At 40.7% G+C, this 20033-nt stretch overlaps 1 protein-coding gene across 1 annotated transcript in view; it reads right to left on the bottom strand.

The window, feature by feature from the left end:
* Positions 1-20033, bottom strand: part of LOC111153449 (F-box and leucine rich repeat protein 7) — a 380271-nt gene that overhangs the window by 7339 nt on the left and 352899 nt on the right. Inside the window, exon 3 of the mRNA XM_022512472.1 lies at positions 118-729. Coding sequence (XP_022368180.1) covers positions 118-729 — 612 coding nt within the window. The remainder of the gene's footprint in view (positions 1-117; positions 730-20033) is intronic.

The raw sequence follows: 20033 nt of genomic DNA, 5'->3' as shown, positions 1-20033 counted from the left end.
ACCCTGCATCTCTAATGGCTACCAGGGAGGGGACCTTCTGCAGGTGGCAACGTCCTCCTCTGCTTTGGGAGGGTGCCCTGGAAGGCCTCGCGGGTGGGGAGGTCGGCTGCCATTTACCTGACACGTCCAGGTGCTCCAGGTTGGGGCAGAGGGACACCACGTCGAAGACCGCCTCGTTGGAGATATTGTAACAGCCCGAGACCTCCAGTCGCCTCAGTTCGGGGCAGCACTGGGCAATGGTGTAAAGCCCTCGGTCCGTGAGCCGCCTGCAGCCGCTGACAGTTACGGTTTCCAGCATGAGACAGACGTTGGGTGTGTCCTGACAGAGCCTGCGGGTCAGCACCTTGAGGGCGCGGTCCACGTTGATGGTCTCGCCCGTCAGGCGGATAGTCCTCCAGAGCCGCGGGTCCCAGGCCAGGTTGTACCAGCGGCGGCACACGCGGGCGCAGCGGCACAGCTGGTTGGTGGGCAGGAAGGAGAAGATCTGCACCATGCACTGGTCCGGGAGGCGCTCGATGCTGGCCTGCTCCTTCTGCGGTCTGGAGGCCAGCCGGATGAGCGGGTGGGTGAGGCGGGTCGGGGGCGGGGAGTGGACCATGGCCACCGTCTCCCCGGTGATGGAGGACGAGGACGTGGACGAGCCCCTTCCATTCTGAAATCCGGGCAGGTTCGGGGGACATATCAGGGCTGGGCTGGGCGTGCTCAGTGTGCGCATGCTCAGGTCGGAGTCTGGCAAAGGACAGAGAGCAAAGGGTTAAAAGGATAGCCCTTAGCGGAGCCCAGGGAAGGAGGCAAACCAGTGACACTCCGGCCACTGATATCGGTCCTGGGCAGACCCGCTGCCGAATCCATCACCGGAAGCAGGAGCATTTGCACATTTCACCCATTCCAGAAACAGTCCTCTATCTGCGGGGGTGGGGGGCAACCTTCTCTGTGGAGGGCCAGATATGGAATGTTTGAGGCACTGCAGGCCACATGGGCCCTGTCTCCGTTGCCATTAATCCACCCTGCCATCATAGTGCAAAAGCTGCCATAGACAATACGTAAACAAACAGGGGTGGCTGTTTCCATAAAACTTGTTTTATAAAAACAGATCAGCTGGAGTTGACCTGCAGGCCATAACCGGCTGACTCCTGATCTCCATGAACTGTGGTCATCTAAAGGGCACAACTTCAAAGTTTCATTATCTCTATTCCAGGAAGAAATCTCACATGTTGTGAACACAAACTCTTTCCCTTTTCTAATTACATTTTGGGTTGGCAGGTGATTCCGTTGCATTTACCAATGAAGGGATGAGTTTCAGAACAGAGGAAGACTGGCTGATGGACAGAGAGAGCATTTGCTGTCTTTGCTCTGGCCTGCCCCCTAGTGTCCAGTCCCTCATCTTTTGATAACCATACCCCAAACTCTGCAGTCTGGGGTCTGGGGAGTCACCCCACTTCAGCCATTCAGGTGGTGTTTCCAGGCCTTGACTATCTGTGGCAATATTTGTTTTTTCTCTTTCTTAACTCTGCCCTTTGCATTTGAATGACATGACTCCTGTACTATTCCTTGAAACCGGAAAGACAACCACTTAATAAGGATACAGGTGGTTTTTAAGTTTTTGAAGGATTAAGAGTTCTTTAGAATACCACTTTAAGAAGTCTGCTCATTACGTACCCCCCATCTTAATATCTTATGAAATAATTTATTTTCTATATAAATACATTTTTCGTGTACTTTGCATACATAGATGGATTGATCTACTTAAGATGATATTTAGTCTCTCTCATAAAATATAAATATGTTTATATTTTACACACACACACACACACACACACACACACACACACACACACAGAGGGAGAGAGAGAATTTATCTCCAAAACACAAGTTTCTTAATCTGGGAAGAAAGAAATAAGTGAGCGGGGCTGGATGTTTTCTAACTAATTTCCAGCTCTAATTACAGCTCTAAATACTTAAACAAAAATTCTATCCTTGTGTGCTTTTCCACATCTCATAGTTGGGAATTTTCAAACACTCATTTTTTTTTTTTTTTCAAAGAACTTCCAGTAATAGCAGACAACACAAGAACTTCTGACACTGGGGCTCCACTGAGTGTCTATTTGTAGTTTTCCGACTGGTGTACTTGTTCTACTGGTACAATGTTTTCTTTCAGTTTGCTTCTTTACAGCCTAACACGGAAAATGTCCTACATGTCAGTGACTTTGCTCATGAATCATCTCTGAATTAGTTTTCCTCCCTCCCCTCCCCTTGTCTACCTCTTGAAATACAAACACCAAGTGCAAATGCCACGTCCTCTAAGAATATTTTTTTAATGTTTTTGAGATACAATCAGTCCCTTCTCTATTGAAATTGCCATCCTTTGTTATTACGCAGTGGTGAATTGATCTCTCCCTAATGTGCTTGACCGTATTATTTCTCTCAATTTTGCAGCACTCCCTGTATCCACGTATCTTTGTCTGGTGACTCCGGGGTTCCTCCGAGGGACAGTAGATTTGTTTTGTCTTGTGATGTTGGGCTTGGCCACGGGACTTGCTTTGGCCAGTGAGTATTAGGACATGCGATGTGCCCAGTGAGAAGAATGTGTCTGGCTAGTACTCTGATCATGAGGCGGTGAGAGGCCCATGGAGAATACAGAACTGGCTGAAACCCGCAGCTTTGAGCCAAGCTCAGCCAAGTCCAGCGGGGGTCCCTGACACCCAGGGGAACCACAGATGTGTGAGCTAGAACGCTGAGCTCGGGGTGATTTGTTACACAGCATTACCGTGGTAACAGATGACAAACAGGCCTTCGTTACACTAAAGACTCCTTTGAGACAAGGATTAGAGCCTTATCGTATTTACGTTCTGGCAGCACCTGGCACAGTTTATCATAAGCAGTAGGTGCATATGAATTTCTTGCATTGAGAAGAAATACTTATAATGTTTAAAAAAACAATCAATTCTAGCTTGGCATGTACTTCTCTATCCCAGGTGGTATACAGACTGTGTTTTAAATCATTCATAAGAAAAGAAACGTGTCCATCTCTCTCTCGTCATCAGCTAAAAAATATAGTAAATCTTTAAGGAAAACACTACGGGATTTCCAAACTGCTATTCGAGCTACCGTGGTACTAACCTTCATTATGATGTGAACTTTGAGCATTGCCTCCGAAGTTAGCATTTTTCTTAGGCAGGTGAACAGCTTATTTAGGGCCAGAAGGGGAGGGCAATCTCAGGCTTTCAGCTCTGACATTTTCCTGGCTGTGAGCGTTCTGAAATCTCTCTCCTGCCCGCCTGCATTCTTCATCTTGAAAGAAAAGACACTTCACAGTGCTCGGCAGAGACCTGCACTTCTTGAGTTACGCCCCTGGGGGATGAACACGCTTGTGGTAGGGAATGGAGGATTCCTAAACTTCCATGTATAACCGATTCACTTTTCTTCGCTCTTTCATGCTCCCTGCACTGAGGGAGAGAATGGGGATGCATCCAGATTGACCAGAACTGCTGTGCTGTGAGTAACACATTCCGGTTTTTCTTTGCCAATAATCATACCCGAGTGGTAACGGAATTCACGCTCAGAAGGAGATGGCAGCCTCGCACATCTGGGAGGAACATTCTGTCCTGGAGAGGGTTCAGGAGCAAGTAATTGCTCTCTTTCCTGCCTTTTCTAGAGCTTAGCAGCGGAATTCTCAGGATTAATTCATGATCTCGAGGCCACTGCTCACCCACGTGGGGAGACAGCAGGAGAGCCTGTGGATTTCTACCAGGAAAGCTGGATGTCTCTTTCGCCGGAAGGTACTCTAGGGTTCTCAGGATCCTTCCTAGTTATTCAGGGACTCAGACTTTTTGAAAGGGTATGATTTGTCATGATTGAAAAATAGCACCTGATGATTAAATTAATAATAAAGAGCAATGAGTAATGCAATGGGCTAAATGTTTGTACCCTTCTCAAGTTCATGTAGAAATCCTAACCCTCAAGATGATAGTATGAGAAGGTGGGCCCTTTGGGAGGTGATTAGGTCATGAGAGTAGAACCCTTACAAATGGGATCCCTGCCCTTATAAGACTCTCCAGAGAGCTTTTGGATGCAGTAGTATTTACAATTATTTTATCTTCTTGTTAAATCATCTCCTTTATTATTATAGTGTCCTTCTTTGTCTCTTGTTACAATCTTGTTTTAAAGTCTGTTTTGTTTGATATAAGTATTGCTTCTTTTCACATCTGTTTGCATGATAAATATTTCCCCATCCACTCACTTTCAGTCTGCATGTGTCTTTAGGTGTGAAATGAGTATCTTGCAGGCAGAGCGTATAGATGGTGGTTGTGGTTGTTGTTTTTAATCCATTTGGACACCCTATGTCTTTTGTTTGGAATGTTTAGTCCATTTTCATTCAAAGTAATTATTAATAGATAAGTATTCATTGCCATTTGGTACTTGTTTGTGGTTGTTTTTGTAGTTCTTCTCTGATTCTTTCTTCTCTTGCTGTTCTTTGTGGCTTGCTGGCTTTCTTTGGTGAGCTACTTGGATTCCTTTCTCTTTATTTTTTGCATATCTATTATTGGTTTTGATTTGTGATTATCATGAGTTTTGTATATAACATCTTCTACCTAGAGCAGTTTATATTAAGTTGATGGTTACTTAAATTTGAACCCATTCTTTACTGCCCCCCCCATTTTAGGTGTAATGGTGTCATATTTTACATCCTTTTATTCTGTGTATCTCTTGGCTGATTTTTACAGATATACTTATTTTTACTGATTTTGTGAGTTTCTTGCTTTTCTTACCCTTAGTTATGGCCTTTCCTTTTCACTCAGAAGGTCTCCTTTAGCCTTTCTTGTAGGGCTAGTTTAATGATCATGAACTCCTTTAGCTTTTGTTTGTCTGAGAAACTCTCTCTCCTTCTATTCTGAATGATAGCTTTGCTGGATAGAGTATTCTTGCCTGCAGATTTTTTCCTGTTAGCACTTTGAATATATCATGCAACTCCTTTCTGGCCTGCAAAGTTTCTGCTGAAAAATCCGCTCATAGCCTTACAGGTTTTTCCTTGTTTGTAACTGTTTTCTTTTTGCTTGCTGCTTTTAAAATTCTCTCCCTGTCACTACTGTTTGCCATTTTAATTATATGTGTCTTGGGATGGACCTTCTTGGGTTGATTTTGTTAGGGGATTTCTATGTCTCCTGGATCTGCATATCTGTTTCCTTCCCCATATTAGAGAAGTTTTCAGCTATTATTTCTTCAAATAAATTTTCTGTCCCCTTTTCTCTCTTCTTCTGGGATTCTTATCATGTGAATGTTATTATGCATGATGGAGTCACTAAGTTCCCTAAATCTATTCTCATTCTGTTTACTTTTCTTCTCTCGGCTGCTCAGCTTGATTACTTTCCATTGTTCTGTCTTCTAGGTCACTAATTCATTCCTCTTCTTCTGGTCTGCTACTTATTCCCTCAAGTATATTTTAAATTTCTTATTGTGTTCTTCATCTCTGATTGGTTCTTTTTGTCTCTTTGTTAAGGATTTCATTGATATCCTCCACTCTTTTCTCAAGTATCCTTATGATCATTACTTTAAATTCTCTATCAAGCACATTACTTATCACTGTTTCACTTAGGTCCCTTGCTGTAGCTTCAACCTGTTCATTTACTTAGTACATTCTCCTCTGTCTCCTAATTTTGCCTAACTCTCTATGTCTGTTTCTGTGTGTTATAGGTGTCAACTATATCTCCTGCTGTTGAAAGTGGTAGTCTTATGAAGAAGAGATCCTGGAGTGCCCTGCCATGCAGTTGTCCTCTGTTGACCAGAACCTGGTGCTTGGTTGTGTCTCCTAAGTGTGTTGTGTGCACTAAGCTCTTGTATCCTGGTAACTTTTTCCTTGGGTCCAGTAGTCCATGGAGGATCTCTTTTCCTATTGTGGGCAGGATTTGGTCCCTGGCCAGGGTGGGGAGCGCAGTTTTAAAAAAGTGCATATAAGTCTGCTTAGGAAATGAAACCTGTGGCCACTGGGACTCAGGCTCGGCAAATCACGCTGGTCCAGAGACACAGTGTTGGCAAGGTTTGCACTGGTCTTCTGGGAGAGGAGACCCACAGCTCTGCTAGTGAGGCAAGCAATAATGGAAAGGGATCCAAGGCAGCATTGCTGGGTGGGGCTTGAAATAAACAAGTTAGGTAGAGAATGTCAGTGCCTCTGGTTCCCACAGGTGGCTGTGTGTTTATGCTGGGAGAGCAGAGGAGGGAAATGGCACCTACCAGCTCCTTTGTTCCTGGAATACTCCCTCAGTGATCCTTGCTCCTCAGTATATGCTCCAAAATGAGTAAACTACTCTCCTTCCTCTATGTCCCAGGCTGTATACAAACTGCTGCTTCTACCCTGTATCTCTGTGGACTGTTTGCCATGCTCTCCTTTAAGGATGGGGATTCAGCTTCCTCTAGCCCTCCAGGCTCTCCCAGAACTGAACCTGCTGATGTTTAAAATTCTAGGCATTAAGTCCTGCTGGTTGTAAGAACTCATGAAATTCAAAATTCGGCCCCTCTTGCTTTCAAAGCCAATGTTACGGGGATTTGTCTTCCCTATATGATAGTCTGCTTCTCTCCCTTCTCTGCACCTGTGACTCCCTTCCCCCAACAGATGGCTGTGATCCCTTTTGCACCCCATAGCATCTCTGCCCTCATCTCACCCTCTTCAATGTGTCTTCTTCTCTACCTTCAACTGAGGAGTTTGTTCTGCCAGTCTGTAGGTCATTTTCTGGGTTATTTACACTGTTGTGAGTGTTATCTAGTTGTAACTGTAGGACAAGGTGAGCTAAGGGTCCTCATACTCTGTCATCTTACCAACCTCCTCCAAGGCAGGTACCTTTAAAATTTACCATGACTACTATTTCCCTGCAGACATTCTTTGCACAAAAATTTTTTTTTTCAAAAATGAATACATAAATTGTTAATGAAATCTGTTAAAGGTGGACTCAATGAACTTCTTTGTGGTAGGATGGGAGGCTGAATGGAGGGATGGACAGACAGACAAAGCTATTAGAGGAAAAATTATTAAATGTGCAAAAAGGACATGTTTGGTTAATTTCAGATGTAAGAATCAGAGAAGAGGTTGTCCATTATAAATATGTAAGACTAAGAAAGGCAGAGATGAACACATGTAAGTGTCATGAAAGCAGAATGGGAGAATTTAAAGAAATGAACATATATCTTTCCAATGAGATGTGTATTTTGTAGCCTGTGTCTCTTAATGACATTGGGAAGGTGGACATATCTAAAAGACTGAAATAAAATGAAAAACAAGCAGCACTGATGTCTACAGGAAGATATGCAGAATAGACTGCAAGGAGTACACAGGGACAGATGCTGAGTACTAAAATTCAGTAGGTTAGGCTGCTGCACATTCTAGGATTACAGATTTATAGGCAGAAAAGAAAGTGACGATTCATTCTTTCATTGGCTCATTTAACACACATTATTATTGTTGCTTGAGTGCCCAGTGGGGTCTAGGAAGGGAGAAGTTTTTGCATTTGACTAGATTATAAAGCAAATGTTCCTAGCCCACCTCCTTTCTATACCACAGTCCCATTAAAATACCTCAACAGCAAAGAATCTGACCTCTTTAGTTTCTTGTATCCTTTAGGGAGAGAGAAAAATGACTCTTTTGAGAGTGTACTCAAATCACACAAAACCCAGGATGGTAAAGGATAGAAAAGGTTGTCTAAATCTGGAACAAAAGTCAGTTTTTAGAAGTCCAAGGTAAAAACAAAGACACAGAATCTCCCAGTGGTGGAAAACATTTGAATTAAACACTATTTTTGGTAGGCTTTTGGGTTTTCTCAAAATGGTGTACTCTTTGATACAATGGAGACCCTAAGACAAATTAATAATTACACTTTTTCATACTGATATTTTTGTCTGTTGACTAAATGAAGAGATGGTGGATACCTTAAAATTTAAGCATTTGTGGCTCCATTAATAATTTAAAACATTTCCAAGTATGTAATTTATGTGAGAACAGTAAGTTTAATGTTCTTAGGTTACTTTAAATATGTAAAGAATACCAGACAGTATAGCTATCTTATTCTGGGAGGAACAAAAACCCAATAAACTTGTTTTCTCATGGTTTCAAAAGTCCTGGAAATTTTACATCTTTAGTAATTATAGTTCATTATCAAAAATATTCAAGGCATCTCAGATACCCATGCTTATTAGGCACATTTTCTTTCAACTAGATAGCTGCCTCTTTTGCACAAGTTTTTATTTTCAAACCACTGCTGTTTACACTCTAGGAAGCCATATTTACATTATACTGGCCTTTCAAAGTCAAAATTTACAAAACTACTCTGAATTTTCCCTCTCTGATTACCAAAACTTTTCTGCAAGATGCTTTCCATTATAAATTGTCTTTCTATTCAAGAACGCTTGCCATAGAAAGCAAGGTTTCTTTTCTTAGCTTAAACTCAAGCTTAAAAAAATAGATCTATAAAACCTTGCCAGTGAAAAAAAATACAATCTGAGGGATCTTTTTCCTTCTTGTTTTATTTCAAAATATTTTCTTTTAATGTGGTTCACATAATATACACACCATAGAACTTATTTAAGGTATTGGTTGTATAAAGTGGAAATTTATATAGACAAGGTTGATCTTGTATTTTACCTGGAGAAAGTTACCTCTGGGACCTAAAGATTCTTGCTAGGATTGTTGCCCAGAAGGTGGCACCTCCCTCCCCCCAACCCCCACCCCAGGGTCAGATTATGGCTAACACTTCTGTCCAAGGACAAAAACCTGCCTTGTTAGTCACGTGGACCAGCCCCATAAGCATAGAGCTATGGTGAGTGATCCTTGAAGTCTTGTAGGACCTTGTAGGACCAAGTCCTACAAGGCATATGGTTTAGTGAAATGCCCTGCTCTGTATTTAGCGGGAACACCAGTTCCCTGCTGTATTCAGGGTTTTTTGTTTTTTTTTTTAAGATTTTATTTATTTATTTGACAGAGAGAGAGAATTCACAAGTAGGCAGAGGGAGAGGAAGGGAAGCAGGCTCCCTGCTGAGCAGAGAACCCTATGTGGGGCTTGATCCCAGGACCCTGGGATCATGACCTGAGCCAAAGACAGAGACTTAACCCACTGAGCCACCCAGGCACCCTATATTCAGGTTTTCACTCTCAACTGAGTTGAGCATGGATTCTCTTTGACCTTATTTATTTATTTATTTATTTAAAGGGAACAGTCATTAGCTAAGGAAGCTTTTAAACCATACTGTTCTATAAACCATAAATATAACCAGTGAATGTACAGAATGACATCTTTGGAATCTATAGTGCAGTTTGATTTGTCTGCAACATAAGTATCTACAAAGGATGTCTTAGGAAAGTTATGCCATAAGGAATAACAGGTGGCCTCAGAAACTATGGGATAGTCCTGCATTATCATTCATCAGCCTTCTTACGGTTTTATTCTAGGTTGAAATGACAACATCGTAGAGCCTTCCTTTTTTCTTATCTGTAAAATGGCAATGGATGACCTTATACTGCTTATCTTTCAATGGAAAATAGGATGCTTCATCCCTGAGAGAGTACCACTGTTATTAGACGCTATCCTTTTCAAAAGGCGAAGGGATATTCTCCTTAGGGTAGGGTGTGTATTGAGAATCTCTTTAAACATTTGTTAATCCTCCTTTTTAATAAAAAGAAAACAGGTTTCAGATGCAAAATCTTTGACAGGCAAAAGTATTTAATAACATTAATTTAATTACATTTTTATTTTTCTATCCATCATAATTTATTTTTACTAAAAAATCATCATCTATTTGTAACAAGTGATGCTGGCCTTTCAAGTATTTGGTTTTTAAACAATAATTTAAGTTTACTTTTGAAAATATTAAGTGAATAGTAAGGAGACGGATGGCAAGGAGACATCAGCAAACATCGTGACAGCATTTGTAAATGTCTTACACTGTTAAGGTCAAAAAGAACATTGAAGACAGATGAACCTGCATTCCGGTCTCTGTTCTACTATGTGCAACTGCATCTGAGACAAGCAGCTGGAACTTCATAAACCACAAGCCTCCTCTTCTGTAAACTGGAAGTAATTCCACTCACTTTATAGAGTAATTAGGTGGAGGCTATGAAAACTGGTATTGTTATCAGTAAAGGCATCTGACAAAAATTATACAATCTCAATGGAGGACTTCGTGGGGAAGAAATTCTGGGCCCTCCTGCCATGGGGTTATGTTTTCAGGGGCGTATTATTCTGGATTCTCTGGTATCCATAGTTCCATCTTTATGAATGCTGTAGCCTCCATAAACCTTTGGAGAGGTCTTTCGTGTGGGTGGGGCTGCAAGAGGGGAAAATAAAAATAAAAATCCATGTCGCTGGCACACAATATGCTTAACTCTTGCAGAACAAAATATGGCCATTGCATTTATTGTCAAAGGAATATTGCAATTTTGGAATTCTTTCCTCATAGTTTGTTTAATAAAATCTGTTTTCTATGACCTGGTGAAACTGCTGTCTCATTATAATTTCTCCCATGGCTTTTACAATACCATTCTCTCTTCTGCTTTTCCTTTCTACTTCTCATGTGCTGTTTGCTCACCGTCTTCTATGGTTGTCCCACTTATATATTGATATTCCCCAAGGGTTTCATTCTTTATTCTTCTCTGTCAGCATCTGGTCTCCCCTGAGATGGGGAATGGGGGTGATTCATGCATTCACATGGCTTCAGCAATTGCCCATCTGCTAATGACTCCCCAAACCCAGTTTCCAGTCTGGACCATGCTGTGGGTCTCTTTCAAATATTAAACACATGTATACAAACACCTGCCAGATCAGTGCTACCTCATATGATGGCCCTAGCCGCATGTCCACATGTGACTATGCAAATTAAATTTATTTAAAATTCAACTAAAAATTCAGTTCTGTGGGTGTACATTTCAGGAGCTCACTTGTGACATGTGGCCAGAGGTTACTGTATTGGACGGCAGAGATACAGAACAATTCCACTGTAAAGAGTACGAGTAGGGGTGCCTGGGTGGCTCAGTCAGTTAAGCCTCTGCATTCGTCTCAGGTCATGATCCCAGAGTCCTGGGATTGAGCCCTGTGTTGGGCTCCCTGCTCAGCAGGAAGCCTGCTTGTCTCTCTCCTTCTGCCCCTCCCTCCACTCATGCTCTCTCTTTCTTCCTCAAATAAATAAATAAAATCTCAGGGGAAAAAAAAAGAGTGTGCTAGTGGACAGCACTATCTTTACTAAACCATTCCCTGAAAGTGTACTGGATATACCTTCATTACAATACATACAAGGCTGAAGACACCAATGTCCTTTGCAGAGAAGAGCCTTCTTTCTTTATATTCTGTGTTGTTCTTCATCGTACCACTACTCCATCAAGTCTATCTCCTAAGCTAGAAACCTGGGAATGATCTTGAATCCTACTCATATCTAACTAGTTGATTAACTTACAGAGCTAACATTCCTCTCTTCTCTGTCTCCATGGTTACCACCCCACTTGAAGTTTTCATCATCTGTCTCCTCTCAACTATCCTTACCTGAGATTCCTGACTCTTCCTTCAAATTTCCACTGCTCTCATACAGCCTTTGCCCTGCATTTTGAGTTAACTTTCTAAAATATGATTCAACCTCCTGCCCCCAAACCTTGAATGACTCATTCCTTCTGTTGTGGGTTGAGCTGTGTCACTGACAAGATAGGTTGACGTCCTAATTCCTACTGTGGGTAAATGCAACCTTATTTGGAAGTAGGGTCTTCGAAGATGGACTCAAGATGAGGTCATACTTGACTATAGTGGTCCCTAATCCAATATGATTCAGCATCTTTATAAGGAGAGGAAACAGACACAGGGAAAGAAGACAGAAACACATAGACAAAGAGGCAAAGATGGTAGCATTAAGACGGTGGCAGAGATGGAGTGATGCTGTCATAAGCCCAGAAATGTCTAGGGGTACCAGAAGCTGAAAAAGACAAGCTTGGATCCTTCTCCATGTCTCTGTTCAAACACCTTGTTTTCTGACTTCCAGACTCCAGAACTATGGGAAAAATAAGTTCTGTTGTTTTAAGCCACTTGGTTTGTGGTACTTTGTAACCACACCTTCAGGAAACCTACATCCTTCTTTCTACACTTTTTTATTGACTGCTTCCCAAGTGTCAGACATTATACTAGACGCTACTTAGGGAACAAAGTCCAGTTTTTTAGACTGTGTAGGAGACCAGAAGTTCTATTCCCCCAGACTAAGTCTAGACTAGATTCCTAGTCATACCTCAAGTCCTAGGTGGGAAGTCAGCTTCCCTGTCAACTTTTCCAGATCCAGTTAGACTAAGTAATTTAACTACTTTGAGTGTTTCCCTTGAATTAAAATACATCTTATTTTATCTCTTTTCACATAGTGCCTCTTTGCTCACTAGACTGTGGGCATCTCGAGGCCAGGAGGTGTCTCACTCATCTCTAAGTGATTCCAGGCTTCTTCAGCCATCCAGAAATCATTCAACTAACGCACCACGAGGAGTGATCTTTGCTTTGTCCTACCACAGATCCCTTTCAGTTTTCCTTTGGTTGCTTTTAGAAGTATTTATAGAAACTGCTTGGAGGAACCAGGTGTTTCAGATTGAAGAAGAAGTTGGAGCATCTCTGTCCTTTATCAACATTTCATTTTTAGACCCCTTTCCTTGTCCCTACACTTAACTTAGGCTGAGGTAGTACACACACTCAGCTTAGGGATATTGGTCTACTCAGAAGATATTTGGAAAGACACATGCACACATAAAAACAGTCTCTTGCAGCACACATCACCTCAAGTATCCTAAAGCCAAATTTTAGTGCTTTTCCTCCCAGTGCCTCTGCTAGTATAGATTACTCACATCTCTGTTCATTCCCAATAAAAATGAAACATAAAAATTCAAAATAAATAAAAAAGAGTAACACTTTTACATTGGCTCAGAATTGTAAGACTTATTCTGTTTCAGTTTAGTTACTTAAGATAGAGTAGGAAATCCCCCAACCCCCTCGCAACCCCCACAGAACTGATTCACACATCAGTGGTAATCAGCAGAACTGGCTTTTTCTTCACAGTGCAGGGTAGACAGTGATTTTTATTTGCTGTTCTCTAGAGAGCTTATGGGTAGCTTTGCAAAGTTTGGGAAATGAGCCAGCTCTTGTCTTGACAAGAGAAGAAACACATAGATTTTCATGAAAAGCCTTGCAATCCATACCGTTCAACCTTCAAGTTGCACTTTATTCCATTGTTTTCTATCTTCAATTGTCAGATAATGCTTCCACCTTATTTCTCCATGAATAGCTGTGAAATTCCAACGTTTGCATCTTTCAGCGTGCAATACATGGTAGAGTATTGAATTTAGATTCTGGTAAAGAGAAACTTACAAATTTTCAGTTCACAGCAGAAAACAGGCCTCACAGGGGGCTCTCGTCTAGCTCACAAATCCAACTTTCAAGTGAGAAAAAAGAGAAATCTCTGGTAAACCTATGAACATGTACAAGATCAATAATTAATTAGAATGTTCCCAGAGCAAAGCAAATCCCTGAATTTCCTTAGCCATTTGAAAATATGATCCACTGTTGTTTAAATTCTCTACAATTTTTTCAATGTAAAAAATATGTGTAAAGTGTTTATTATATACAAGGCACTGTTCTAAGGACTACAAAAATATTGATTCATAAATGCAATTTCCCCTCTTACAGTTTTAAATGCTTGGGAAAATAAATGATAAAATGATGCAGAGAAATGTTTTATTCTCTCTGCAGTAGCAAATAGAGAAGGCAACAATGAGAGGAAATTAGCATATTTAAATATTGCTTTATTTACCTGCGGAGGATCTCACAGCAGTCTGGTGGGCGGACACCTTGCACTGACCTGGGACACATTTTGCATGGGGAGTTCCTGGGTCTACTAGTCCAAGTTCATATTCTGTTTTTGAGACTCCAGGCCTACCCTATTGGGTAGGACCTCCCCAAGGAATAGACCCAATACACAGTAGCTCAAGACTGGCTTTTCAGTGGGCTCCTGGGTTTGGGGGCAGGACTTTACATGGTTGGCTCAAAGCTCCAGTTCTAGACTATCTTATTTTTCAAAAGTTAAATCGCACTTTGTTAGGGAGCCCCATTTAAAAAGGTAATTAATAATAATCTTTCAGAAATTCACCTGCAGAGTAGAATTCAAGCAAGCCAAAATATTTCTGGGAAATCCCTCCGACTGCATAATATCTTCCTGTAGAATTAGGACTTCTCATTAACCTTCCAATTCATCCATATTCCACTTAGCTCATACTTTCTGATTCGTATTTCTCTTTAGGAAGATACCTATAAGTTTATATTTATTGGATATGCCTCAAGGGCGTTTGGATTAAGATTACAACAATAAATCCAAAAGTAAGTTGCTAATTTTAACATATGGCATTAATCATGTTTGAAGCTCCCACTTAATCCTGAGATCACTAAAAAAAAAATGCTTGGGGGTGGAGGCTGGAAACCTGGAGGGGTGGAAGTATTCATCTGATGCGTTTGAGATAGTTTCTACTTAAGACTGCTTTTCTAGACAACCCGAGCTTTTAGTTTCCCTTTAACCAAATTCTGAGACTTGCACTTAGTCATAAAGCAAACAAAATGGTAGACTGTGATTCATCGTATAAGATATTTCATATATTAGGATGTAAAATATTCCATAGATTACAGTTCTAGTTCCTGACAAGGTTTGACCATGTCACATGGGTCAGGGTGGGGATGGGGACACAAATGGAGTGGGAGATAACTCAGGGCTCATCCCTTCCCCCTGCCCTCTGCACTCTTCCCTTTCCTTCCCCAACGCTTACTGAGAATCTACATTGCTTTTAGATATAGACCACCTTACCTTCCTTTGTAAGTTTAGCTCTGACCTCAAAATGCTTTATTTTTACTAGCAAATGTTAACACTCTTGACATTATATTACAGGCTGGTGGCTTGAGTTTTCCTCAAGATTTTTTGTTGTTTTATTTGTTCATTTTGTTTTAAAATACCTGTTAAATTAGTAAAAGCAAAGGTTACCAAAGATGACAAAAACATTTTCAGATTCATTCTTCAGAGGTTGACCAGATAGAAGCCTTAAGGTAGAAATTGTTTTGAGTCATTCATTAGGAACTCTTAGAAGAAATTCCTTATCCTAGGTCAGATTATTTGCAGGCTGGCCTCACACAATAAGTCAGTCCTTTTTTTGGTTAAGAAGAAAAGGGAATATAAGATGAAAATGGCACTTTACTTTTAGATTTTAATGATGAACTTCAGGGTTTTATTGTTTTGGAATTAATTTCAGGTCATGTGAACAATAAAACAACATGGTTTATAGCTAGAAAATTGTTTCATCTTGCTTCATGGATCAGACAAATAAAAAGAATAAAACAGTATTTTGCAAAATGGTCAATTTGGCTCTTTTGGCCATGTCAAGAGCCTTATGAAATAATACAGATGATTGATTATTTCAAGTAGAAGAGAGCACAGAGTAGCACAAACCACAAAGAAGTAATCAGATATTTTTATTTAACATTCATCTTTGGCCAGTAATGTTAAATAAAGGACATACTTTTCCTTCTTCCTTTTTTAAAAAAATATTTAATTAATTTATTTAACTGAGAGAGATAGTGAGAGCAGGAACACAAGCAGGGGGAATGGGAGAGGGAGAAGCAGTCTTCCCGCTGAGCAGGGAGCCTGATGCAGGGCTGGATCCCAGAATCCGGGGATCATGACCTGAGCCAAAGGCAGATGCTTAACGACTGAGCCATCCAGGCACTCCTTTTCTTTTTTTTTCCCATTATTAGAAATAACCCACATAAATACAGTCAAATAGTTATTAAATAAAGATTTTGTTTTTTTAGGAAAAAAATGTAGAAACATCTTGAACAAGATTAATGTGCAAGATATTGAACATGTAGTTATTAATGAAACTCTTTCTTTTTGTATCTTATACTCCTGGAAGTAATTTTCAGCTGTCCTTTATCCCTGGAAATATGACTTGAATTGTGTAAAGACCTAAAATAAAATAAGAAACAACCCATCACAACTATAATCTACCTAATACTTAATCATAGCAAGGAACCTCTGTTTTTGCCACAAAATCCGCAAAAGGTTTATAATTATCTCTCTTTAGAGTTTGGCCCAGCTACATAATCAAAGTAGGGAACAAAGAGCATTGTGTATTCACATTGGGCTTTCAAGTTTTGTGTGTTTACACTGGGCATGAGCATACACAATGTCAGAAAAAGGTCTGTTGTAATTTACATTTGTAACAGATAACTTATAGGATGAACAAATCTGGCTTAAATCTTACAATATATCAAAACACAAGAATACATCTTTAAATTAGAGCAGCCAAGAAAAACAACGCTTAAGGTCATCCTATGATTTAACTGATAAGAATTAAAATTATGAACACAAAGGAAGCTGTATCTATGAGTATTTAGAGATACTAATATATTGTACTTTGGGATGTGGCAACTACCTTGGCATGTACTAAGGGTGCTATATCTCACAATGTCAACCTTAAACTTGGGTCCCTAAAATGACCATTATTTTTCCAATTCTTCCCTTCTCTTTCCATGGGATGTAAAAATGTACTCTCTAAAGATACATACAGGGGGGCTTGGGTGGCTCAGTGGGTTAAAGCCTCTGCCTTTGGCTCAGGTCATGATCCCAGGGTCCTGGGATCGAGCCCCACATCGGGCTCTCTGCTTGGTGGGGAGCCTGCTTCCCTCTCTCTCTCTCTGCCTGCCTCTCTGCCTACTTGCGATCTCTGTCTGTCAAATAAATAAATAAAATCTTTAAAAAAATAAAGTTACATACAGAGAAAGCTGTGAGCCACAATTCTAATCCCTGGAGAGTAAAAGAGCAGATGATAGAAGCATATTCTACTGCTCTTGTGCTGGACTTCTTTGAATGAATTAATGGCACTCTGACTTCTAATCTGTTTTTAAAAATTTGAGTTGGATGAGAAGTAGAAAAAAGAAATAAAATAAGGGGGAAAAAAAGAGAAAAAAACCCAGTAAGACAACTGCTCCATTGCAAAGTTTTATAATCTTTTGTAGAATATGCCATAAAAGTGTCAATTCATGTTTCTTTCAAAATTGAGAACTAAAATCATGTTTATAAAAAAAAGGTCAGATGTCTGAATAAATTCTGGATTCTACTATCCTCTCCCTGTTTTTGAACAAAGGAAGGATTTTTGCTACTAAGTCTGTTTTCATGTGTGTACAGAGACCAGAGGCCATAAAAAGATAAAACCAGACCAACCAAGAAGCTGTCAATCTTCCCGGGGGGAAGTGTGCCAAAGTCTCAAAAGATAAGAACATTAACCAGATTTCGTGGTGTTTACACCTAAACCCCCTCCTCCCAATTCCTATATTTAACAATCTGTACCCAGCAGACACAATACTGGAAAAGGGGCATCAGAGAACCATTTCCAGGTAGGCATTTTTTCAGAATCCTTTAATTAAAGAGGGAGATTTCTTAAGAAACATTTGTTTTTCTAGATAGGTCTCACTTTCCACTCTCTTATTCCTGAAATGTTAGGCAGGGAGTTTAATACATCTTTTAAAATGGCCTCTACTTCTCGATGTATTTACTTGGCCTCTTGGCCTTCGACCTGCTCTTTCCGCAGGCAACTCCCAGCGATCACCACCATGGTGACTTCTGGGTCTTTCTTTCTCAGCACTTTTGCTTTTGAGCCTAGACATTTGGTCAGCAGATCACTAGTCCAGCCTGCAGAGCTTGCTCTGTTCTGAGCTGGACCTACTACCTGCAACCTTCATTGCCAATGTTATTCCCACTTTGTAGAGAGATGATATCCCATGCTCACCTGGAGACCAGAAGGGTGAGAGGCTGAAGTCACCCCAAAGCCTGACAATGACGGCTGGTGTTGGGTTCCTGAGCACAGCACAGCTTTTTGAGACTCTGCTTAGTGGAGGGGATCTGGTGAAGGAACTGTATTGAGTTGCTGCCTAACTGAACTGTGCAGAGTCAACCTGAAATGTATAGCGGTGGGGGGGGACCCTAAAAAGAAACTAACAACTTCCCTCCTAAAAAGTAAGCTCTCCATTCAAACAAGGGCAAACTATAAACACCACTATCATTCATTACACTGTGTTTGGGGATTATAGAGCAGCTCGAATATGTCCCAGGTGGAAAGCTCAGTTGGACCAACTTCCACAAGTCATCTGGATGCTTTTTTCCTTTAAATCAAAGCATTGAATTTTTCCTTGTATATTTTCCTTGTATATTTTTCCTTGTATATTTTTCAATTGTCTTCAGTCAACATAATGGCAGCAAATGGCAAAAATGTGCTGGCTCAAAACACGAGACCACTTAGATAATAATAATTGTGTAAACATAGATGCTGTGTTGGGCACTCTGTGCTATGAGGACATTAAGAGTTCTGGGACTTTGCATGTTAGGGCATCTGTGCCTTCTAAGGAAAACAAACTGATAAGTCCCCAACTTTAAACATCCTGTTCCATCTCAAATATTAAACATATGCTGTAAGGGGGAAAAAAAAAAGGATAGCCATGTGGAAGCAAGACAACCAATATAAAAGTGTCACTGAGCACTCTATAGGCACAGAGAGGAGGGTGGGAACAAAAAAGCTGAGAGGCAGCTGCATGGGACCTTCCCATGCGGTGTACCACATCCAGTTTACTGGATGAAAATGGAGAAGCAGGGTGACTGGAATGGAGTGATTTGGGTTCCTAATTCAATGTAGTTTTCTGGTCAGCCTGTAATCATATCACCTTTGATCATCTGCAAAAAACAAGTTGGAAGGATGCAGTACAATCCCTATGTACCTGCATTCCATAATGAATGATACTAATCTGAAAAAATAAACCTGTAGAATATAGAGCAAGGCATGGCAATCACTCCCAACTTAAAAATAATTAAGAATGTGAAGCCAATCATTTATACTCATGGCTGAGCGTTTAGCACATTGTGCTGGGTATGATGCAAAAGTCCTTCTGGAGGTGAGAGAATGGTCTAGGCCTTGTTCTACTCAAAAAGAGTTATGCAAATGGTGTTGGGAAAATTGGACAGCCACATGCAGAAAAATGAAATTGGGTCATTTCCTTACACCACACACGAAAATAGACTCAAAATGGATGAAGGATCTCAATGTGAGAAAGGAATCCATCAAAATCCTTGAGGAGAACACAGGCAGCAACCTCTTCGACCTCAGCCGCAGCAACTTCTTCCTAGGAACATCGCCAAAGGCAAGGGAAGCAAGGGCAAAAATGAACTACTGGGATTTTAGCAAGATCAAAAGCTTCTGCACAGCAAAGGAAACAGTTAACAAAACCAAAAGACAACTGACAGAATGGGAGAAGATATTTGCAAATGACATATCAGATAAAGGGCTAGTGTCCAAAATCTATAAAGAACTTAGCAAACTCAACACCCAAAGAACAAATAATCCAATCAAGAAATGGGCAGAGGACATGAACAGACATTTCTGCAAAGAAGACATCCAGATGGCCAATAGACACATGAAAAAGTGCTCCACATCACTCGGCATCAGGGAAATACAAATCAAAACCACAATGAGATATCACCTCACACCAGTCAGAATGGCTAAAATGAACAAGTCAGGAAATGACAGATGCTGGCGAAGATGCGGAGAAAGGGGAACCCTCCTACACTGTTGGTGGGAATGCAAGCTGGTGCAGCCACTCTGGAAAACAGCATGGAGGTTCCTCAAAATGCTGAAAATAGAACTACCCTATGACCCAGCAATTGCACTGCTGGTTATTTACCCTAAAGATACAAACGTAGTGATCCGAAGGGGCACGTGCACCCGAATGTTTATAGCAGCAATGTCCACAATAGCCAAACTATGGAAAGAACCTAGATGTCCATCAACAGACGAATGGATAAGGAAGATGTGGTATATATACACAATGGAATACTATGCAGCCATCAAAAGAAATGAAATCTTGCCATTTGTGACAACGTGGATGGAACTAGAGGGTATCATGCTTAGCGAAATAAGTCAATCGGAGAAAGACAGCTATCATATGATCTCCCTGATA

This window comes from Enhydra lutris, unplaced genomic scaffold, assembly GCF_002288905.1.
Source record: "Enhydra lutris kenyoni isolate GAN:26980312 unplaced genomic scaffold, ASM228890v2 scaffoldscaffold32, whole genome shotgun sequence".
Classification (NCBI taxonomy): Eukaryota; Metazoa; Chordata; class Mammalia; order Carnivora; family Mustelidae; genus Enhydra; species Enhydra lutris.
Note: the sequence above shows the minus strand (reverse complement) of the source record. Positions and strands in the feature narration are given on the sequence as shown.